The sequence below is a fragment of the Pseudopodoces humilis genome, chromosome 1, assembly GCF_049639895.1.
Source record: "Pseudopodoces humilis isolate 2021_Gansu_Grassland_sample_001 chromosome 1, ASM4963989v1, whole genome shotgun sequence".
Taxonomy (NCBI): Eukaryota; Metazoa; Chordata; class Aves; order Passeriformes; family Paridae; genus Pseudopodoces; species Pseudopodoces humilis.
The window spans coordinates 1376740-1400698 of NC_142200.1; the positions used below are offsets into that span (position 1 = coordinate 1376740).

The window sequence follows — 23959 nt, forward strand, 5'->3', positions numbered from 1 at the left end:
CCGCGGCTGGACTGGGGTCCCCCCTCCCGGGTCCACATCTGGGTGGGCTCTGATCCCAGTCCGGGCACATCTGGATGATCCCAGCTAAAACAAGGGGCACCCTCCCCACCCCGGTCACATCTGGACGACCCCCGATTTCAGCCAGGCGACTTTCCCAATTCCAGCCACATCTGGGCCTGTCCCCATTCCCTGCCTCACATCTCAGTGCTTGTCTGTTCCCAGCCCGGCGACATCTGGATGACCCCACCTACCACAAGGAGCCCCCGTCCCCATCCCAGCCACATCTGGGCTACTCAACTTCTAACCAGGTGTACTCCTTCACGCCCCCGGCCACATCTGGGCGGTCCCTCCCTCATTCTGCCCCTCCCCAGGGCTCCCCCCCTCCTCTCCTCAACATCTGGGCTGCTGTGCCCTTGCCCTCTTGTACCCATGGTAGCTGGTCCTGTATAAACCATAGTTTAGTATGAAACATAATAAAAAATTAATGAAGAAATAAAATGAAATCCTCTTTATTCCTTTTTTCAGGCAAATCCTGCCCCATATTCCTGCTCTGAACCTTTGTCACTAAGCACAAGAAGCACCCTGAGTCTTTATGTGGGCCACAATGAAATTAATGAGAGATAAATCCCATTCATACCAGCGGGACACAGGGAATTCCATGCAAATCCAGCTGTTTATTGGGTGGAAAATATTAGCCCAAGATACATTAAATGTTTTATATGGTGTGGAGTTATTTTATAACTGCATTTATTAAACCCGTTCCACCCTTTCCCAGTTATTTTTTCTCATCAGGGCTTCAATGACTGTGTGATCACAGGGAAGGGCTTCTCTTCCTCCAGGATTTTCCAATCCAAAAGGAAAGGCTGTACTAGAAAAGTGGAATTACTGATTAATCTGGAATATTTAATGGATACATCCCCCAACAGCTGCTGTGGTGTCACCAAACCATGCAGGGATCCCATTCCAGTCTGGTTTTCCCTAAGGATGAGCCAAACCCCCCTTTGTGCTCCACTTTTCCCAAGCAGAGCTCCGGATGGAGCCATCCCATTCTAATTCCCCTCATGGCAAAGAGCTGTGGATTTATCCCAGCTCTTTTTTTTATTTAAAGATCTGGATTTATCCCAGGTTGTGCTTGCATGGGACTGAGGAGCAAACTGGAGCTGCTCTAGGCTAGGACAGGTTTTTCCCAGCTCACATCCCTGCAAAACCCATCTTTTCCCATCATGGACATAGAAAACTTAGGAGAAACCTCCACAAAGCTGAATAAATCTTATTGAATTCAGGAAAAATGGGAGAAATCCAAATCCAAGCTGTCCTTGGAAGGATGCAGCCAAGAGCAAACAAGCCCCGGCTTGAAATTGTCCTTCCCTGCTCCCTTCCCCGGGGCTGGCTCCCATCCCTGGACAACCTCTACTCATCCAGCCAGAAAGGTGGCTTGGATGTGTTTTTCCCAGGATGGCGCAACAGGGATCAAAGAGGCTTTCCCAGATCCAGCCCTTCCTCCGGGGGTTTCCGCTCCCACCCCCGGCCGCCAACCGGGCGGGACCTTCCCAGGGGAATGCGAGGCCCCGCTACTCATCCTGGCTGGGGATTCCTCATGGAGCAGTGCCCTTTATTCACCCAAATCCTTGAGTTTTCCTGGAATTACGGCATGGTTTGGGTTGGAAGGGGCTTGAAAGGTCATCCAGTACAGAGAGCAGGGAGACCTTCCACTAGAACAGGTTGATCCAAGGCCTTGGACATTTCCAGGGATGGGGCAGCCACAGCTTCTCTGGGAATTCCATTCCAGCCCCTCACAGCCAAGAATTCCTTCCTAATATCCCATCTAATCTGCCCTATTCCAGTTTAAAGCTATTCCCCTTGTCCTGTCATTCCATTCTTTTTCCAGAGTCCCTCTCCAGCTCTCCTGGAGCCCCTTTAGGCACTGGAAGGGGCTCTGAGATCTCCCTGGATGCTTCTTTTCTCCCCTAAATTGGGGAAAGCTTTTTCCCATTATCCCTATTCCCCACTCCCTTCCCAGGTGTGCTGCTTACACCTGGTTTGGGATGGATGTGGACATTGGGAGGCTCAGCTGGGATGAGGTTCTTGATGACATCAGGGGCAGGTGGAAGTAATGGACTCATCCCATGAAAAGGGCTGGAAAGGAGTGGGATGGGTTTCAGTTTGAGGGTTATGGGCAGTAGGATCCTGTGGGATCTGGGCTTTGTGCCCAGACCCCTCCACATCTAACCACGGAGCTCTGATGGATGAGAGACAGCTGAGAAAAGATGGATTTGGGGATTAATTTAATGATGCAATTAATGAGGAAACATTTCCTGCCAAGTAGGTTTTTCCAGATTATTTTTAATTCCCTATTTTTGGCCCCATTCTGTACTTGATTGGTCCAAAGTATTGCCCTGCTTCCCAGGTCTCCTTGCTGAGGAGTTGCTGGTTGAAGGACATTCCCAAAATTCAGCTTTTGGGCTAAAGCTTCATTTCCCAGGATGCATCCTGGGCTGGAAGCTTCCAATCAGGCTGAGGGAGACTTTAAAGGATTTTCCCGGGAGAGAGGGGATTTCCCTTAGGGAAGCAGCTGGGTGAGGAGTGAGGTCTTCTCCAGGCTGGCTGGGATTGGGAATGTTCTCCTGTACCAACTGAGCTTCATCCCAACTGCAAATGCTCTTGGCACAGCAAAGCCTGGTAAAATAGGGAGTTTTTCCAAGTGTTTTCTACTCCCAGAAAAGTTTTCAGGATGTTTCATATTGGTTTTTATTTACCTCCTTGAGGAAATCCCAGGGGTTTTTTTTCCTCATTGTGGAGATTTTTCATGGATGGGAACCAGGAATATGACCTTTATTCCTTGCATCCTCTTGAGTTTCTAGGGAAAACAGGGATTTGGGAGCGTCTGGCTGTTCCATGAGGAGAGGGGAGAGGTATCTCAATTTACCCTGCTTTTCTGCTGTGCCTAATTATTATTAATTGTCATGGTGGAAGCTCTCTGGTGAATTCCTGAACAGTTTTAGGGAATTTCCTCTTTTTTCCTTTTATTGTCCTTTACTTTCCACCTCCAACAGAATTTCAGGGACTGAGCTAAAGGATTTTCCTTCTTTTTTTCAACATGGGTCCTCATCAAAGATAAGCTTGACTCTGTGGGCTCCAGACTTTGGGATTGAGCTGTTGGGGTTTCCTTGGAGAGCAGAACTGGGGTGGCACCAACCCTGTGCTGTTTCCATCTCATTCCAGTGACCGAGCTTGGATTCTCTGCCTCAGCACTCCCAGGAAATTGTGGATGACGGAGCTATGGGGGTGTCAAAAGACAATGGGGTGAAGAAAAGTAGCAGGTGGGTACCATGGAGCATGGCAGGGAATTTTGGGGGGGCTCCAGCTTTGTTATCCCATTGGTTTTCCTGGGAATTTCAGCGCTCAAGCAGAGAAATTCATCCAGAATTCCTTTTGGGAAGCAATATTTGGTGCTGCTGGATACAAGGATGAGGAAGTATGGCATCGTGGCATGGTTTATTGTCACCACTTAGGGGTTGGTTTCAGTGGGATCAATTCTTCCTTATTCCAGGAAGCGAAAGTATGAGTTGGAAAAGGGGCAGGACGAGCCAAAGGCGCTCCCGGTGAAGAAGAAGAAGGAGCTGGAATGTACAGTGAAGGTACCAACCCCGCCTCTGTGCCTTGGGGTGACCCTTGTAATTATCCCAAAAATTCCATGGGACTCAAACCCATGGTATGAACTTCCCTCTCCTTTATCCTGCTCTGTCCCGGTGCAAAGCCTTCCATGGGAAAAGGGAAGAAGAAAAAACCATCAAAAGTCACGGAAAAGCCACTGCAGGAGAACATCATCAGCAGGTCAATCCTTGGATTGGGATGGAGATGGGATCTGCAGGGCTGGGCTTTTCCATCTGGGTTGTCCCATGGGAATGCTCTGCTTCCCTTATGTTGCTTTGGTTATCAAAAGGAGTTTTTAATAGGGGAAAAATAAAGGATATGGAGTGATGGGAAAAGGGGAATCACCTTAAGCTGAAGGATGAAAGGTTTGGATATTGGGAAGGAATTCTTCCCTGGGAGGGTGGTGAGCCCCTGGCAGGGGCTTCCCAAAGAAGCTGTGGCTGCCCCATCCCTGGAAATGTCCAAGGCCAGGCTGGATGGAGTGTGGAAAAACTTGGAACAGTGGAAGCTGTGCCTGCCCATGGGAACAGCTTGGAAAAACACGGTTTTCCAACCCAAGCCATTCCATGACCCTAAAATATGTGTGTCCCTTCTCTGTCCCCTTTCTGGCCGAGAAGCTCCCTGAAGCAGGAGGCTGCAGATGGGAAATGCCTTGGCTCCAGCCTCTGGAACGGGATCCAAGCCGAGGAGGGAGCTGCATCCGGGTTGGTACGTGGTGGTCGCTCTGCTGAAGGACTGGGGAGCATTCCTGTGGTTTGTTCCCAAGGGAGCTGGGAGGGTGCTGCCCTGTGGTCTGCTGCCAGCCCCTGGAAGGAGCTTCTGAGCATCTGGAATTAAGGAATGAATTTCCTGGTTTGGGGGTTGGATACGTCACATTTTGGTGCTGGCCCAAACTGGCGCCAGTGGGGAGCACCAGGATATTGGCGACTCTCACTTCCTAAGCAGGGGGTTGGGAATTTGGGAATTCCTTCCTCAGGAATTTGGTTTTCACTGCTTTCCCTGTTCGTGCTCCCCTGGAAGGCCAGGTTGGATGGGGCTTGGAACAACCTGGGATAGTGGAAAGTGGAGGTGAAGTGAGATAATCCTTAAGATCCTTTCCAACCCAAACCATTCCATGATCCTTGGCTGGTCCAGGAGAGCACAAATCCCAGCAAATTCCCAGTATATTTTGCATTTCCTGTGTTAATTTGTCTCTGTGTGTAAACCCAGCAGAGATGCTTTTCCTTTTTCCCCTCTTTCCATCCCTCTCACAAACAGGATCCCAAGTGTCCCCAAACTTCCCTGGATGGATCAAATTCAAGGAGCAGCCTCGAAACCCCCCAAGGGTGTGTTCCTGGCGTTCCCAGTATAACCATCAGGCATTTGCAGGCAGCAGGAATGACTTTGGAAGGCCATGGCTCTTCCTGAATTTCCCAACTTCAGAATTTCAGGGTTTCTGAAGGATTGTGAATCCAAGAGCAGGCGTGTTCCCAGGGAATGAAAGTTTATGTGGACATAACCAACCTGTAATTAACTCAGAGCTTTATTTTCCCCTTAATGAGTTCACCCAGCAGCTTTCAGGAAAAATCCCTGTGTGGTTTTGGCTTCCCTTGAAAGCTCTTGGGAAGAGAAACTTGGGGAAGTCAGGATTTAGAGTGAGAATCTCCGTGCTTGGCAAGCCCTGGATGAGGCTAGGATGAGTTTTGGGATGCTTTGTGCGGTCAGGACCAGGAGAAGATGGTTCCAGCTTGGAAAACAAGTGGAAAAACAGTGGAATGGGATTTCTGGTGGCCTCCAAGGGATGGAATTTGGAGCTCCATGTCCTCTCTGAGCTTGGTTTCTTTTAGCTTCCCATTTTCCTTATATTTTGAGGGATTTTTCTCCATTCTCTGGGATTTCTGGTGGCCTCCATAGGTCAGATTTTAGGGATCTCCTTGTATCTCCTCTGAGCTCATTTTCTTTTAGGTTGTATCCCCATTTTCCAAATATTTTGATTTTTATTTCTCCAGGATTTTAAATGGCCTCTAAGAATCAGATTTTAAGGATCTGTTTGTTTCCCCTCCAAGCTCATTTTCTTTTAGTTCCTATCCCCATGATCCATATTTTTTTCTGCTTCCTTCTCATCCTTGTATTTCCCACCTTATGGCTTTGCTCCCCACCTCTCTTTCCCTCTTGCCATCTGCTGCAAGGGTGATTTCATCTTCCAAGCACCTGGAATTTGATCCATCTTTATTTTGGAGCCCTCCCATCCCGTCTGTTCCCTGGATTGCTCTCCCAGCAGTGCTTCCAATGAGCAGGTGGTTGAGGAGGGCTGGGAGTTTTCCTATATTTATCCATAGAATTCCTTTGTTGTGCTGTTGGAAGGAAATCAGGGATTTCCTAATCCCATAAAACTCCAAAACTTGGGGAAAAACCTGGTATTTTGGGTTCCTGAATTCCAGCCAAGGGGGCTGAGGGAGGGGAAGATGCTGCTTTAGGATACCTGTGCCAGGGAACTTTTCCCAAATCCTTGATACTTTCCAGGAGGACACCAAAGCAAACCCCCCTCAAGGGCCACCAGTGGGGCTGGAAGACTCTTCCAGGCGAGTTGGATCATTTTTTTTTGATTATTTTTCTTTCAGGGAACTGGAATTTTGTCCTTTTTCTTCTCCCTTTGGAGCTGCACAATCCTGGTTTTTCCCTCCTGGGTTGTTGGTGCCTTCCCGGAGCAGCTTCTCCACATCCTGGTGTTTTTAATGACTTCAAAGCTTTCCAAAAAACATCCCAAGTAGAATTTCACGCTCCATCCTGGGGTTTGAGGGTGGAAAGGGAAGTTCCAGCCCCATCCACCCTCCCCAGTCAGCAGGTTGTGATTGCTCAGGTGCACATTCCTACATAAATTTTGGGAAAGTCCTAGTGGGAACAACCACCCTCCCAAATCCTGGGAAAAGGCTGTTATTTCCCTCTAGATCCGGGCCGAGATAGGAAGCAGAATTCCTAAAGCTGGTTAATCCTCTCTGCCTCTTAAAAATTCCCAGTGAGAGGCCTCTAATGAAACCTTTGGAGGAAGGAGCTGATCCCAAAATTTTGCCTTCTGACTCATGGATCTGCTCCCTGCCAATGGGACTGGGGGGCTGAGCATGTTTTGCAGGATGATTTTCGCTAAGGAATTTAATGGGGATTGAATAATGTGTGTTCCGGTGTGGAAAAAGCATCTGGCTCCTGAGGTTTTTTTTTTTGGGGAACTTGTTTCCATCCCAACACAGCTCAAAGGCTTTCCTTGCTTTGATGTCCCACAGCCTGGTAATTAATTGTCTGCCTAGATTAATTTATAGAGAGGGGCCAAAATTCACACTTCCTGTTGTAGAAATTTCGGCATATTTTGGCTAAAAGCAGGAATTCTCTATTTGGAAGTCCAGGAAGAATGATCATTATCCTGCTTGGGAGAAGGAAACTGGATTTTGAACTCTTTTTTTTTTTTTTTTCTGGGGGAAGGATCAGGGCAGCTGGCTGTGCTTCCAAAGGGTTCCTGCTGAAGGATCTGGGAGCTGGGAAAAGCAGGGAATGGATCTGATCCATGGCTTCAGTTTAAAATCCTAGTTTCCTCCAGGACAGACCAGAGGATTTGGTTGGGAGGTGACAATGATCCAGAAGGAAAAGCCCCAGGTTTCCCTGTGGGAAAGGGACACCATCACCTCAACATTAAACTCACGGAATTCTTAAGATCAGAAAAATATCCAATGTCACCTCTAAACCAGGTCCCAGAGCACCGCATCCACAGGTTTGTGGAACACTTCCAGGGGTTCCTGGGCAGCTTCTTCCAGTGCTTGACCACCCTTTCCGTGGGGCCTTTTTTCCTCTTACCCCACCAAAATCCACCCTTTAGGCTCAGCCTAAGGAGACATAAGCTTGGTTTAGGCTGTGCTGCTCTTTCCTCATTCTTATTTTGCTTGACATTTCTGGAATATGAACAACTTGAAGACTCACATCTCCCTGCCTGGCTTGGAGAGGCCTCGGGGGAAATTACAGGGACAGGCTGGTGCTTTATAATGGCTGAAAATCCCACAGAATTCCCAAAGATTCACCTGAGCTCTGTGCTGAGCAGGGGAACGCTCCTGGATTCCTCACCCATATGGATGGTGGAGATCATGGATCTGGACACTCCTTGTCCTGTTGTATTAATGAGGTTCTTTCCCTCCCCATTCCCCATTGGAATCATCCCCACATTCCCAGGAGTTGTGTCCCATCTGCCTCCTTTTCCTGTGTGTCCATGACTGACCTGATCCCTTCCTTTGTGCTGTTGGTGCTGCCAAACCTTTTCTCCTGGGTTTCTCTGGGAATATTTCCTTAGGACCTCCCCTGTTTTGTGTGGAGACCTTGTGGTTCTGCTCCTTTGAGCTCCCTCATCCCATAAAATCTAGCTTGGATTCATTGGGTTCATTCCCTGCTGCCTTGGGGCATCTCCATCTGCGGTGCTGCCGTGGTTGGAGGTAAATGAGGGAGCAATTCCCTAATTTGGGATGGAAGAAGGGAATTCTGGTGGTGAGAACTGGCTGTGATGTCGTTGTAGATCCCAGGACAAATCCCAGAGAGCAGGACCTGCAGTGGGAGAGCAGCTCTTGGAGACCCAGAATGGAATTGGGGTAGGGAAACCGGGGGGAAATCCCAGACCTAATCCTGCATCTCCTCCTTCTTCACTTGGGATTTGGGATAACCTCTGTCCTTTCCCAACATCTCTTCCCTTATTCCTGCTTTCCCACAGCTCCCAAGTGGAAGTGTTGCTGGTGGGGTTGCATCCCCCTCTGGAGATCCTTTGGAGAGGGATGTGGGGCTCACAGCTGTGAGGGAGACTGAGGAGAAGGAGCTGGATCCCCCTATCCCACAGCAGGAAGAGGATTCCCAAGCCCCTGAACGAAAAAGAGGGAAGAAACAGGAGGAAAACATGCAGGAAAAGGGATCAAAGAGGAAAATAGGGAAGAAGCAGGAGGCAAACAAGCAGGAAAAGGGATTGAAGAGGAAAATAGGGAAGAAACAGGAGGAAAACAAGCAGGAAAAAGGATTGAAGAGGAAAATAGGGAAGAAACAGGAGGAAAACAAGCAGGAAAAAGGATTGAAGAGGAAAATAGGGAAGAAACAGGAGGAAAACAAGCAGGAAAAGGGATTGAAGAGGAAAATAGGGAAGAAACAGGAGGAAAACAAGCAGGAAAAGGGATTGAAGAGGAAAATAGGGAAGAAACAGGAGGAAAACAAGCAGGAAAAGGGATTGAAGAGGAAAATAGGGAAGAAACAGGAGGAAAACAAGCAGGAAAAGGGATTGAAGAGGAAAATAGGGAAGAAACAGGAGGAAAACAAGCAGGAAAGGGGATTGAAGAGGAAAAGAGGGAGGAAGGATAAATTTGAGGATTTGATGGATGGCATTGAGGGGGATGAGGGCAGGAATTTGGAAGGGGGACAGGGAAGAGCCAAAAGACAGAGATGCAGCAGCCAGGGATGTGATGATGGGGATAAAGAGCAGGAGACAGGGAAAGCAAAGAAGCCCAGGAAAAGGAAAGTGAAGGGGATGGAAAAGGTGGGAAAGAGGAAAATAAAGAAGGAAAAATTGCTGGAAGAGGAGCAAGAGATGGAGAAAGATGAGGAGGGAGAGGAAGGAGTGGGAGGTGAAGAGGAGAAGAGGGTGGGAAAAGGAAGTGGAGATGGAAAAGGAATAAAGGAGGAAGAGGTGGATGGGAAAGGGGAGGAAGGATTGGGAGAGACTGGGAGCGCAGGGATGGGGCAGGAGGTGAAGGAGGAGGATGAAGGGAAGGGAGATCTTTCAGGGAAAGAGAAAAAGAGGAAAAACAAGAAGAAAAAGCCAAAGGGGGAGACAAAAGAGACAAAGAGTGAAGAGGAGGAAACTCCCGGGAAAACTGGGAAAGAGAAATCTAAGGAAGGAGAAGAAAAAGGAGAAGAAAAAAAAGAACAAAAGAACCTAAAAAAGACTAAAAAACAGAAAGAAGAAGAAAAAGAGGCGGAAAACAAATGGAAATGGTAAATTCCAGCATGTCTTTGGCAGGTCTAACCCTGGAACTGGGATTTTAATTATATTTTGTGGGACAAAATGGTGAAAATTCCCGCTTTTTGGCTATTTTCCTATATTTCCTTGAGCCTTGAACTCGGCACTCTTGGAAACGGGTGAAAGATAAGGGATGGTCCTGAATGCACAGCAGGATTTGTATAATTATTATTTTTATATTTATTTCTAATATTTATTTCTTCTCCAATGATTTTCCTGGTGCCTGTCCTGGGAAAGGAGAAGCTCATAATTATTGGAAGGAAATAATAATAGTAATAATAATGATAATAATAACAATAATAATAGCAATAATAATTCCAAGACAGCAGCGCCTGTACCAGGGAGTTGTACAGGGGCTGAATTCCTTCCCCACTTCCTTCTCCAGCAGATCTGGGATGATCCAGGCAGGTATTTTATAGGAAAAGACGTGGAATAATGTGGCTGCTGGATTATTTTCTGGCAGTGCGATTTTAACCACTTGGTGTCACTCTCTCCCAGATGTCCCCAAGGTCTGGGACAGGGCGGGAGGATTTTTGGGATGCTTTTTGGGACCCTGTAGCAAAGCCTGATCTGGGAGGAGCCATTATCCCAGACAGGGATATCTAGGGATACCAGGAGCTTTGAGGTGGCCCTTGAAGGATCCAGGGTGACGTGAAAAGTAGGATTTTATATATTTTTTTCCTAATCAATGCCTTGTCTGGAATGGCTGGATCCCGGCCCGGAGGAGAGAGGCTGGTACGTAGGAATTCTATCCCAAAAAAACATCCACGACTACATTTCCCATCAGGAAATTCCCGTGTGTCGCCGTCCTTGGCCTCTGGCTGGGCTCGGGGGGCTCTGGAAGGTGAGTGCGGGGGATCCTCTGCAGGGATTTGGGATGCCAGAATTTCGGGAAGAGAGACGATCACAAAATGATCCTGGCGATGCCGTTCTCCGATGCTTTCAGCCCAAATTCCTGGACTTTGTTGGTTTTCCTCGACTGTTTAATTTCCTCTATTTTTATAGCAAAACGTACTTTTGGATACCATGGATTTATTCCGCTCTGCTTCCCATGGGGAGGGAAAAAAAAATCACAAATAACTTCCGGGGCACCGCTGAGTGAGAAACGGGAATTTTGCTTTCTCTGTATGGAATCTTGCTGTGTTTTCCCGGAAATCCATGGCTTTTATTTTATTTTTTTTATTTTTTTTTTTAAATTTTTTCCTGGAGATGCTGGGATTAAGGGGCCAGTGCCAGCCTTGCTGTTGCTGTCACCAGCGCTTTTCCTCTGACCCTAACCTGTGGTTTTATCCCCCTTTTTGGAGTCCTGCTTTTCCGGTTGGATTTTTTGGACATTATTTTTTTAATTTTTAAATTTAATTCTGTTGGATTTTTTATTGCTTTTTTGTTTGTTTGTTTGTTTGGTGTGGTTTATTTTTAAATCCTCACAATTAAAACTTGTAGTGGCTTTAAAATCCCATTTGCTCCGTCAGGGGGAAGATTCCTTAAGATCTTATTTGCATTAAAATCAAAGTTATAAATATTTATGAGGCCCAGATTTCCCAGAGAAGCCTTGGCTGACCCATCCGTGGGAATATTCCTTGGATTGGATGGGAGCAACCTGGATTAGCGGAAGGCATTCCTATCCATAGAAAGAGGTTGGAAGGAGGTGGCTTTTAGGATCTCTTCACTCTCCCCCTGAGTTCTTCCATGTCACCACACCTCGATTTCATGGATTCCATTCCAGTTTTCCTTGCTTTAAAGAACAGGGAAACTGAGGCAGCAGCAGAAAAAATGGGATTTCACATGGATTTGGTGCCAGCTGTCATTGCTCTGAGCATTTCCCCAGTGTGACCTTGCGGGGAGATGTCAGATTTGGGATATTCTTATGGATTCCTGTGTGTCTGTTCCAGGTGGGAAGAGGAGAAGAAGGAAGATGGAGTCAAATGGATGCAGCTGGAGCACCGAGGGCCCTACTTTGTGCCCCTCTACGAGCCTCTGCCTGAGGATGTGCAGTTTTATTACGATGGTACGGCTCTGATGGGATCTGGGGCTTGGGGTGGTGCCCTCTCCTTAGGGAAGATGAATATCCTGTTGGAAAAACCATGGGTTAAAGCTGGAGGATCTTACACGTGGCTGGAATTACGGGGATCTGGGGGAGCTGATCCTAATGGCTGTTTTTGCTCACTAAGCTGCATTTTGGGGTTGAGCGTTGTCAGCTCATGCATGTTTTCCCACAAGCTGGAAAAACGGGATTTTTACTGATCCATGGCCTCAGTGACTGACACATCCAGGGATCTGACAGGGTTGCTCCAAGATCCTGATGTCCCCAGGGTCACCTCACATCACCTTAGAGCAGCTCAGGGTGTCACTGGCAGGACAGACCCAATAGCCAAATTTTGCCTCCGTGTTTTCCTGCCATTCCCACTGGGTTTCCTGCCATTCCCTGCTCTCAGTTCATCCCTGAGCTCATTTCTGATGGATCAAAGGGAGGGGGGAAAGAAGGACATTGGGGGGTCAGCCAAGGGATGCTGGAGATGGAAAGGGATCACATTCCCTTGGTGTTCCTCAGTTCCCTGGGATTTTCCATATTTTTTTGCAGTAGGAAAAAGGCCACTTTGGGACAAGGGGGCGCCTGGCAGCACCGGAGGGCACTGCTGGGACATCCATGGGGCTCTCAGGGATTTTGGCTCCATGAGGAGAAGCCTTGACAGGCTTTAGACCTTCTCTGTGATCTTTGAGGTGTTGTGGATCTGGGCTGGTGACTTTGGGATCTTTGATGTTGACTTTTTCCCTGAAAAATGTCACCGTTCTTGGATGGAAAAGTGTTTGGTAACAACCCCAAGCAGGAAGGGCTCACGGATGAGTTGGTATGTGGGGGTTGCCATGGGGCTGCTCCAAGGCTTCATTCCCTTCGGTCCAGAAATCCCAAAAAATGGTGGTTCAAGTAGGAATCAACCATTCCCTGGACATCTGCAGAGGACTTTTTCCTAAAAAAGAAGTTATTTCCAAGTAATTCCTAGGATGAGTCAAGATATTCCTTGGTTTTGTTGTATTTCTCCAGCCAGAGCTCAGGAGGGGATGGTAGCTTTGCCTCCAAGAAGTGATCCAAGATTCTGCCCAGAGAAGCTGTGGCTGCCCCATCCCTGGAAGTGTTCCAGGTTAGACAGGGCTTGGAGCAACCTGGGATAGTGGAAGGTGTCCCTGCCTCTCTTTTCCCAGGAAAACCCTTGAAGCTGAGCCTGGCCACGGAGGAAATTGCCACATTTTATGCCAAAATGTTGGATCATGAGTACACCACCAAGGAGGTCTTCCAGAACAACTTCTTCCATGACTGGAGGAAGGTACGTTCCCTGGGAGGGCTCCTTGATGTCCATCAAACCCATCAGCCCCAGGCTGTGGTGTGGGATGGAGGGAATGGGGGGATTTGTTCCTTATTTATAATTATGAGGCTCTAAATCCTGATTTATTTCCTTGTTTTTTGTGGGTTTGGGCTGGGATTTTCTTTCTGTGCTCCCTCTGAGTTTTAGTGATGGGTATGGGTGGTGGATCTTGCAAACAGCTCCAAAACCAGTTTGGGACAACAAAGGAATGACCTCTGATCCCAGAACAACACAAAACTCTTTCTAGGGAATGTTTCCACCTCCCAAATACATTTGGTGCTGTCCCTGCAGTTGTGTTTGGGGATTTTTTTTTCCATATTAGGTTCTTCCACCCCAGAACTGTCTTTTTTCAAAGAGCTGGAATGTGGGTCTCTATTCTCTTCTCCAAGGACAGGCACAAGCAGCAGCTCCATGTGGAATTAGTTTTGCCTTCTGGCTTTTCCCAGCCCCTCTCCTCTCTTTCCCAGGAAATGACCTCAGAGGAGCAAGAGATAATCAAGGACCTGGACAAATGCGACTTCAGGGAGATCCACAAATATTTTGTGGACAAAAATGAGGCCCGCAAGGCACTCCCCAAGGAGGAGAAGCAGGTGAGGAACTGGTTCCTGTGACACGTTTTGGGTCCAGTTTTGGGAATTTTGGCTCTTCATTGTTGTCTTTTCTGGTGGTGTGCCCTGAGCTTGGACTTCTTTAATCCAGATCTGTCTCCATGGCCATTGCCTGCCTCTTCCTGAATTTTATCAGCAGTTCCTGCACATTCCATGGCTTTGCAGGGTGCCAGTCATCTTGGATCATGTTTTGGAGTCCTTCCCTCTCCAGAGGATTGTGGACTTTGCCAAGGGAATGATGGCCTCTTAAACTTCTTGGCTGGAATGTTAAAGATCCTTTCCAGTCCAAACCATTCTGGGTTTTTTTTGTGGTGTCCTGGTTTCAGAAGCTGAAGGAGGAGGCAGATAAGATCCAGGAGGAATATGGATACTGCATCATGGATGGGCACCGGGAGAAGATTGGCAACTTCAAAACGGAACCTCCAGGGCTCTTCCGTGGCCGTGGGGAGCACCCCAAAATGGGGATGCTGAAGAAGAGGATCATGCCAGAAGATGTCATCATCAACTGCAGCAGGTGGGCTGTCCTTGAAAGCGCTGAGCTCTTGGGGCTTCCTCTGCCCAGAGTTGGGGGTTTTCTATCTTCTAAAATCCCTGTTTTCCATATCCTGAGAGTCCTTTTCCCTCTGAGTTCTGTGAGCTGGACTGGTCTTAAGCCACCCATTTGAAGACCTTGATTTAAAAACATCCCCCATCAGTCCAGCAAGTTTTCCTCCTGTTCCCAGCATCCAAGTGATAAATTCCTGATTGTGGGAAGGGTCTGGAGCACCAGGAGCAGCTGAGGGAGCTGGAGGGGCTCAGCCTGGAGAAAAGGAGGCTCGGAGTGGGGGACCTTCTACAACTCCTTGACGGGAGGGTGGAGCCACATAGGGCTTGGTCTCTTCTTCCAGAAAAAAAAATTGTAGAAGAAGAGGAAATGGCCTCAAGTTGTGCCAGAGGAGCTTTAGGTTGGATATTGGGGAAAAATTTTTCCACAGAAAGTATTGTCAAGCACTAGAAGAGGCTGCTCAGGGCAGTGGTGGAGTCACCAGTCCTGCAGGGATGTGAAAGCTGTGTTGATGTGGCACTTGGGGACATGGTTTGGTGCTTGTGGCAGTGCCGGTTCATGACTGGACTCGATCTTGGAGGACTTTTCCAACTTTAATAATTCCATGTTGTGGAGTAATTCTAGGTGGATTCCATGTTTTTCTCAATGTGGTGACCATCCTTGGCTCACTGAAAACTTCATTCTTCAAGGGCTCTAATCCTGCTTTCTCCACAGGGATTCCAAGATTCCCGAGCCCCCGGAAGGTCACAGGTGGAAGGAGGTGCGCTTTGACAACACGGTCACCTGGCTGGCTTCGTGGACAGAGAACATCCAGAACACCTTGAAGTACATCATGCTGAATCCCAGCTCCAAGCTGAAGGTTGGAATGGTGCCCTTGGTGAGGTGAAAAAATCTGGGAAAGACAGGATGTGGAATAGCAACAATTTTATTTTTTTTTCCTGGCTCTTCTCTTAAAAGTGGATAAACAAAATGAAGGTGTGAGAGGGAATGGACAGATGATTGTGAGGCATCAAGCTTATCCCAAGGAATGGGTTGCTCCTGGCAGAGTCATCCTGGGGCCACGTTGCTCGTGTGTGTCCAGGGAAGGCTACTGGAAGCCAGTCAGGGGCTGAAAGGAGCCACAGGGGCTAAGAAGATCCACAGGGACCAGAGCTGGCTTAATTTATACCAGGAAGTGGAGGGTAGGAAGAGATGGGATTGAACTCTGTGGGAAGAGAAAGGGGATTTGAGGCTATTTCCAAGGGCTCAAGGAAAGTGGGAATGCTGCCCAGGTAGACACAACTGAGCAAGTGCTCTGTCAGTCCACACTGATGTCCAAGGAGCCACCTTTGGCCATGGTTTGACCACTTGGTCTTTTTCCATGCTCTGGCTGGTGGAGAACACCTTGACTTGGCCAGGATCTAGATCCAACATGGCCAGCAGAGGGCACAGAAACCCTGGATGGGTTGTTTCTTTTCCAGTTTATTCCCTTCACGGATTTTCCCCAAGAAAACAATGGGGTTTGAGCAGGATTTAGATGCTGGAGGTGTTTCTAGAGCAGGATTTGACTAGAGCAGGGTAGGGGTGGAATAAAGATGGGGCGTGGAACGGGAAATATCCTGGTTTCCCATTCCAGGGGGAGAAGGACTGGCAGAAATACGAGGTGGCTCGGCGCCTGAAGGATGTTGTCCACACAATCCGGGCTCAGTACAGGAGAGACTGGAAATCCAAGGAGATAAAGAAGAGGCAAAGAGCAGTGGCCCTCTACTTCATTGATAAGGTATCCACAGCCTCACCCCAGTTCCCCATCCATGTGGAAGTTGGGAATTCACTTCCCTCATCCACCCCACTGTGCAGCTTCTGGTGTTTGCTGGTTCTGCAACCCAGGGTGGCTCCATATGCAGAATCTAGGGATGATTATGGAATCCTGGAATGGTTTGGTTGGATGGGACCTTCAAGATCATCTCATCCCAACCCTCTCCTTTTGGCAGGGACACCTTCCACTTGACCAGGTGGCTCCAAGCCCCATCCAGCCTGGATTCAAATATTTCCAGACGCGTGGAAGATGAAAATTGTCTCTAGTGAGGTGTCCCTGCCCACTGCAGGGGGTTGGAGCCAAGTGGTCTTGAAGGTCCTTTCCAAATCCTTCTATGAATCCATAGGTGGAGATGGTCCGATCTCCTCTAGTCTTGATCCACTTTAACAACCTGGGAAAGGGGGAATTGAGGTGGAATGGCATGGGATGGATGACTCCTTATTTCCTTCCAGCTGGCCCTGCGAGCTGGGAATGAGAAGGAGGAAGGGGAGACGGCGGACACAGTTGGCTGCTGCTCTCTGCGCGTGGAGCACATCCAGCTGCACCCCCAGCTGGATGGGCAGGAGCACGTGGTGGAGTTCGACTTCCTTGGGAAAGACTCCATCCGTTACTACAACAAAGTGTCCGTGGAAAAGCAGGTGAGTAAGGAATAAAGGAAGTGCTTGGTTATCTGGATTCCCTCGGTGTTTATCAGTCCCAAATTTCCATACAAAACCTGCTACCAAGGTGTGCTTTAACCCTGGAGAACAGGAAAAATTTTGGGATAGAACTTCCAAGGTGGTTCTACCCTATGAACCACGAGGGAGAAGTCCCACCTCTTGCTGGAGCATCCTCAATTATCTCGTGAGCATCAGGACTTGAGATGTCTCCATTTATATTGAATGATTTTCCTTTGCCCATGGGAAAGAAGACCTTAATGGTGTTTGTGGAGAAACTGGAATGTCAGAGATGGGAAATGTGGAGGGGGGAACACCCAGTGGCACCTTGAAGTTGAGAAGGTTGGTGGGATGTGCCAACACAAGGGTGAATCAGAGTCCATCTGGAGGAGGAGAGAGAGATGAGGGAGATGTCTGGGAGCAATTCATTCCTTGGCCCTGACCGGGGCTGTCCTTTCCTCCTCTTCAGGTGTTCAAGAACCTGCAGCTGTTCATGAAGAACAAGGACCCCACCGATGACCTCTTTGACCAGCTCTCTGTGAGTTGTCACCTTGAAGCTTTCCAAAGAGTACTGGTGGCCCTGAAGCCAAACCATGACACCCTTGGCTGCCTTTGGTGGTCATCCTTTTGCCTTATTTGACCTCTTGGTTCTCCCGGGGGACACCATTGTCACTGTCTGAACACCCTGTAGGTTTTCCAGCCTCTTTCTGCACTCTGGAGTGTCTCTGCTTCCCTGTGTCCCTGCTGAGGAGCTGGATTCCTGCTCCTCCCCTTCTCCAGCTCACCCACTTGGGCTTTTTGTAGCCTGGGAAGGTCTGCCCACATTTTGGAGAATTACTGGAGGTACCAGACCTCAGCTTTTTGATGCTTTTGCGCCTCATTAGGGCTCCACAGAAGTGGGAGAGGCTGCTGGAGGGACGTGCTGCCTTCTCTCCTGGAAAAACTGCCTCCTTCGCCTTCCTTGGGATGGGATGTGGGTTTGATGAGCAGACCCACGTTCTCTGCAGGACAGGGATGTGATATTGGGTGTGAGATCAAGAATGATTGTTTGGAAAAGACCTCTAAGATCACCAAATCCAAGCATTAACCCAGCACTGCCAGGTCCACTGGCACCATGTCCCCAAGTGCCTATGTATGTCCTCTTGGACATGGATGGGCAGAAATTGTTGACTTCCAGAGAGATTTTTTTGGTGGATTTAGATGGAATTTTAGAACAGCGTTGGGTACATGATGACCTGACCCCACAAGTATCTCTACAAGCTGCAGGATTTAATTTTTTGTTAATGCCTAATTTTGGTGGCTTAGGCAGAAAATAGTCTAAAAAGAAATTTGTCCTGGCTTCTGCTTGTTCTATTCCTTTGTGGAATCATAGAGTGGTTTGGGTAGGAAGGGACCCCAAAGACTGTCAAGTTCCGAATCATTGCCAAGGGCAGGGACACCTTCCACTATCCCAGGTTGCTCCAAGCTCCACCCAACCTGACCTTGAACAATTCCAGGGATGAGGCAGCCACAGCTTCTGTGGGAATTCCATTCCAGGGCCTCACCAGCCTTGCAGGGAAGAACTCCTTCCCAATATCTTATCAAACCCTTTGTCAGTTTGAAGCCATTCCTCCTTTTCCTGTCACTAGAGCTCCTGCTGTGAGTTCCCCCACACTTTTCCCTCTTTTCCCTCCTCCAGACAAACTTCCTAAACAAACACCTCCAGCACCTCATGGATGGTTTGACGGCCAAAGTCTTCAGGACCTACAACGCTTCCATCACCCTGCAGGAGCAACTCAAGGCCCTCACCAACCGTGAGTTCCAGTGGTTGTGGTGTTGGCAGAGCATGGGGGGGACCAAAGAGCATGGTGGGCTCAGGAATGTCCATTCTTGGGATCCCTAAAACTGCCCATGTCCCACCTGGGCAGGTGATGCTTCACACAGCGGGGTGGGAGTAACAAATGGGGGTGAGCAGCAAGTCAGGGATGTTGGTAAGTGAGAAATGGTGAACTCGGGGATGCTCTGACTAACTGATGGCCAGGATGGGGAATATTTTCCCCTCTTTTCCTTGTGTTGCTGGTTGGTTGCGCTATTTCTGCCTCCTTGGGTATGTGAGGGATGAGTCACAGCATCAGATTGTGATGCTCAGTTGTCCTTCCCCAATTCCCACAGCCATTATTGCCCTCCCTGGAGAGAGAATGCGATGGCAACTTGTTTGCCTTTCCTTCTGCTGTATTCCCTGCTTTTCCCGACTCCTGGAATGGAGTCAGAGTGAAGTTTTCATTTCTTTCCAGCTGAAGACAACGTTGCAGGAAAACTCCTGTCCTACAACCGGGCCAACCGAGCCGTGGCCATCCTGTGCAACCATCAGAGGTCCATACCAAAGACCTTTGCCAGGTCCATGCAAGTCCTCCAGGAAAAGGTGAGACAGACCCAGCTGAGAGGTCCCAGACCTAATCTGGTCTCTGAGTTTTATTTTTGGGCTGGGGTGATGTCTGAAGGAATCACCTTGGTCAAGAACATCAGGGAATGTCCTGGGAATAGTGGATTGCAACCCAGGGGTGGGGAGGGATGTGGTGACCTCAAATGCTGGAGGAAGCGGCTTGGCACAGAATTTGGGTGAGTTTTTATGAATTTGGAGCATTTTTCATCACTCTCTGTCCTCAAACCAAGCTGGGGGCCTTTTGTGATGGCATCTCTGTCCCAGTTGGATCAAGATCAGGGAAATAGGTTTTTCCTGTCTTTCTTGTAGGAGAAGCAGCTTGAAAATATCATAAATTACCACTTTGAATTGTCCTCAGGTTTTGCTCACACCCTATTGATGGACTGGGGCTTTTCTGAGGGCTCTGGTGCTGTCATAAGTCCCTCAGTCTCAGGCAGGTGCAGAAGATGAACAGATTTAGGAGCTCCAAGCATTTGTGGTACCTGGGCCTGGATGATATTTTAGAAGATGCTAAAAAAAGTTTGAGCCCATAAAATGCTGCAGGGAAAAATGGGGAAGTAGGGTTCCTCAAGAAATTGAGGAATGGTGTGTGAAGGAAAAGAGGGAGGAAGCTGAAACTTTCAGGGAGGTTGGAAGTCTTGTCTGACTTTTTCACTTTCACAGATTGACGCCAAGAAGAAACAAGTGGAGGAAGCCCAAGAAGAACTGAAAAAAGCTGAAGATGAGTTTAAAGACAAAAATGATGCTGAAGCAGAAGAGTGAGTGGCTTTTCCTTGGAAATCCCCCTCTTGAAGAGAGATCCAGAGGACTCATGGATCCTGTCAGAACAGAAATGCCCATGTTAGGGATTGGGTCCTTCTTGTCCCATGAAAGTTTGGAAGATGATCAAGATCTTGTGTATGGTTCCCTTCAGGGACATGTCCTACTTTCCCAGGTTGCTCCAAACTCTGTCCAACCTGGTCTTGGACACTTCCAGGGATGGGGCAGCCACAGCTCCTCTGGGCAACCCATTCCAGGATGCTGGATTTTGTTTGCCCACCTTTGGTGGTGGAAATTCCATTTCTTATTGTTAATTTTTAATATTAAAAAAGCACCTCACAAGATCCAAGCCCTTGAGAAATGGGTTAGTGCTGAAAGGCCCCTTGGGCTCTGCCATTCCAGGGAATTTCTGGGCTTTGGGACATTGTGTTGTTCCTTCTCTGCCCTCAGCAATGTGGAGAAGAAGAAGAAGCTGTTGAAGAGGCTGGAGGAGCAATTGGCCAAGCTGAACATCCAGGCCACAGACAAGGAGGAGAACAAGCAAATAGCTCTGGGCACATCCAAGCTGAACTACCTGGATCCCAGGATTAGTGTGGCTTGGTAAATCGTGGGTGTGAAATCATGGGATGGGGCTGGAAAGGACCTTAAAATTTGTGGTGTGCAATGGGCAGGGACACCTCCCACTGTTCCAGGTTGCTCCAAGCCCCATCCAACCTGGCCTTGGACACTTCCAGAGGTGCAGTAGGAAGGAGGCTGTGGGATAACTGGACCCCACTGGTGTCTTGTGGTTTGCACAGGTGCAAGAAATTTGGGATTCCTATCGAGAGGATCTACAACAAGACCCAGAGGGAGAAGTTTGCCTGGGCCATCGACATGGCTGGCGAGGACTTTGAATTCTGAGCTGGTGCCTTCCACATTAAATTCCAAATCCTGCTCATTTGGTGGTGCTGGGAAGCTTTTTCTTTTTTAATTTGCTGCTGCTGGGGGCTGAGGGTTGTCTGAATGTGGTGCCTTTTGTATTTTGTATGGAAAACCAAACACCTGGATTTCCAGTTGAAACAGGTAATTCTGATTGGGATTTTGGACTTTGGGCGCTCTTAATTCATCTTCAGAGTTGCCAAGTACATGGGATTTTTTTCTTTCTTCCTCTGGAGTCTTGGAAGGAGATTAAAAAGAGCCTTAATTGTGCTGATTAACAAGACAGCAGAAAAACGGATATATATATATAAATCCTGCAATATAAAACGCAGGATTGGGTTAGGGATACACTGGGGGGAAAGGAAAAAATTTCAGGGTTTTACATTTCGGGGGACTTTGCGCCCTTTCACCTCCAGGAGAGGAGAAAGTTGTGCAATTGCAGGGATATTAAATGGAAAAAACGTGGGAGTGAATTTGTGTCATGTCAGGAGAAGGCAGAAGGGAAGATGTTGGATTTAAAAGCAGTTTCACGTTGCAGGGGGTTAAAATTCACCTGAATTTTGGTCATGAGCCAAGTGTTATTTTAAGCCCCATGTGGTTTAAATTTTTGTCTGGGAGAGGACATCTCGCTTGAGGCCATGTGTATTTCCTTATTTTCTTCGCTTGGCTCTGGCTCAGCTCCTGTATCCAGAGCAGGAACTGAACTGTCCAGACAGAGGTTTAGGAAATGGGGAATCTCCTAGGAAATGGGATAATGCTGGGCCAGGCTCTGTGGGGTGTGTGCCCAGTATTCCTGGAGTTGCTCCTGTGATGGCACCTTTGGCATCATCCTTCCCACTCTGGGAATGGAGCAGGCAGGGATTAACAGCATAAACTGGTTGTGTTTGCTGCTTAGCTGGCTGCTTTCCACATCCCAAAAGAGGTAGTTATCAGCACATTCCTGGCAGAATTCCCACATCCCAGAGAATCCCAGGTGTGAGCAAACTGTTGCATTGGCAGGAAAACCCTCTGGCACCTCAGGGCTGCTGTCCAGGGCTCTGTATTCCAAAGCTCCTGGTGCTTCCCATGTGTTTATTTCCACTCATTCTCATGTTGAAATTGTTGCTGTTTTTGGTTGGAAATGGAGGTCTTGGAATGCATTTCATTAAAACTGGGAGTAGTTTATTTTTTTCTGAGTATCCATGACTGGAGGCTTTTTGAAACTCATTCCGTGTGTGGTTCTGGGTGTTGTATCCCTGGAAGTTTCCAAGGCCAGGTTGGGTGGGGCGCTTGGAGCAACCTTGGATAGCGGGAGATGTCCCTGCACATGGATGAGCTTTAAGGTTCCTTTCAATCCAAACCACTCTGGGATCCTATAAAATAAATGAGTAATTCCAGAAAGGCTGGGTTGTTGCTGTCCCAGATGGTCATGTCCATCCTCACCCTGTTTTTCCTGCAGGACTCCAAGTGTTTCTGGCAATATTCCATAGACATTTCCCATGGCCCAATGTCCAGGAGCTTTTCCTACTGCTCAGAACCCCGTGGAGCAGGATCATACTCCTGTCCCAGAGAGGAGCATCCCTCTCCCTCCCCAATAATTTGGGGTTATTTGGTGGCTCCAAGCAATGCTGATGTGCTCAGATGACCCCTCCTCACTTTGGCCCTTTCCAGGCATGGGCTCAGCTCCATTTTCCCAATGTTTTTTCTGAAATCTTTATCCCTGGAAGTGCTCAAAGAAACTTCTGGAAATGGCATTTGAAGATATGGTTTAGTGATGAACATGGTGGTTGGACTTGATGATCCTAAAGGTCTTTTCCAGCTTTCTATGATGATGTAGGCAGAGCAAAACTTGCATTGGATGCCTTTGGTAACCCAAGATCATGACAGCATTTGGTGAAATTCAAAGTCAAAAGTTTAGCTTTTTTTCCATTGTGATGACTTCCCCTTTTTATTTAAAAAGGGGACTTGTGGTTTGTGACAAAACCAGAAATGACACCTTCCCCTGTGACTTCTTGGTTGCCGAAGTTGCTTTTCATAAATGCCTTTTTTTTATCGAAGTGGGTGGGAGGAGAGCTCCCCAAAAATCTACCAGGGACAAAGATGACTGTTCAGGCTGGTACTGGATCAGTTTAGGGGTGTTCTAGGTGCATAATAGATCTTTAATAAACCAAAAAAAAAACCTCCCAAACAAATGGAAAAGATCCCAAAAAAACCCATGTGAGGGCTGGAAAGTTTGTTCCCATTTTGCAGCCTGGGGATGTCCTACACTGGGCAGTGTTGATGGAGGAGCTGTTTGAGAAGATACATTTAGGGGTGGGAGAAAGGGGTGAGAAGTTCCTCTTGTCTTGCTTTGGTATCTGCTGCTGTTTCCCAGACTCTTCCCAGAAATGCAGGGTTGGGAAGGGTCTCTGGAGGGCTGGAGTTCAACCCTCTCAAAAGTGACTCGGCTCTGGCCTGGGTCATTCAGGGTTTTAATCTCAATGTTTCTGTGGAGGGGGATTCCTCTGCCGTCTCTCAGGGTCATTGTTTCGGAAATTAATCACTGCCCTGGCAAAGCTTTTCCTTCCCTATGTCTGGTTGGAGTTTTTGGAGTTTCCCTTGGTGTGTCTTGGAAGCGGCTGCTTGTCCTTTGTGCAGAGCCGGATTATCCTTGGACACACCTCCGTAATTGTCCCTGTTAAAGGCAGCAACTCCATCCCTCCTCGGCCTGTCATTTAGCCCCAAGTTCTGGGACTTGGAACTTAAAATCAAGGAATCATGGAATGGTTTGGGTTGGAAAAGATCTTAGAAATCATGGAATTCAATCCCCTGCCATGGGCAGGGACATATTCCACTATCCCAGGTTGTTCCAAGCCCTGTCCAACCTGGCCTTGGACGATTCCAGGGCTCCAGGGGCAGCCACAGCTCTTCTGGGTAACCTCTGCCAGGGCTTCACCACCCTCACAGGGAAGAATTCCTTCCAATATCCCATTTATCCCTGCCCTCTGGCAGTGGGAAGCCATTCCCTGTGTCCTGTCACTCCATCCCTTGTCCCAAGTCCCTCTCCGGCTCTCCTGGAGCCCCTTCATGTGCTGGAAGGAGCTCTGAGGTGTCCCTGAAGCCTTTTCTTCTCCAGGTTGGACATTCCCAGCTCTCCCATCCTGGCCCCACAGCAGAGCCCTTGGATCATCTCCATGGCCTCCTCTGGAATTGCTCCAGCAGCTCCAGATCCTTGTGCTGATGATCCCAGAGCTGGATTCAGTGCCTCTGGTG

At 48.2% G+C, this 23959-nt stretch overlaps 1 protein-coding gene across 6 annotated transcripts; it reads left to right on the top strand.

Annotated features, from left to right (window-relative positions):
• Positions 1-2175: 2175 nt before the first annotated feature.
• Positions 2176-22144, top strand: TOP1MT (DNA topoisomerase I mitochondrial). 6 transcript variants are annotated; one of them, XM_088061945.1, is made up of 22 exons: positions 2572-2679; positions 2862-2912; positions 3223-3320; positions 3551-3638; positions 3758-3834; positions 4272-4362; positions 6157-6215; positions 8183-8255; positions 8375-9639; positions 11557-11672; positions 12866-12987; positions 13494-13616; positions 13961-14148; positions 14893-15037; positions 15794-15937; positions 16426-16611; positions 17099-17167; positions 18308-18422; positions 18903-19030; positions 19715-19809; positions 20261-20410; positions 20608-22144. In XM_088061945.1, exons 3-22 carry the CDS (start codon positions 3280-3282, stop codon positions 20708-20710), a joined length of 3378 nt encoding a protein of 1125 aa, XP_087918071.1. In that variant the 5' UTR covers positions 2572-2679; positions 2862-2912; positions 3223-3279; the 3' UTR covers positions 20711-22144. The 6 variants fall into 6 exon arrangements, with proteins under 6 accessions (XP_087918063.1, XP_087918068.1, XP_087918071.1 ...); XM_088061937.1 differs by lacking the exons at positions 2572-2679; positions 2862-2912 and adding an exon at positions 2176-2322; XM_088061942.1 differs by lacking the exon at positions 2862-2912 and having other exon boundaries at positions 2563-2679.
• The last annotated feature ends 1815 nt before the right edge of the window (positions 22145-23959 follow it).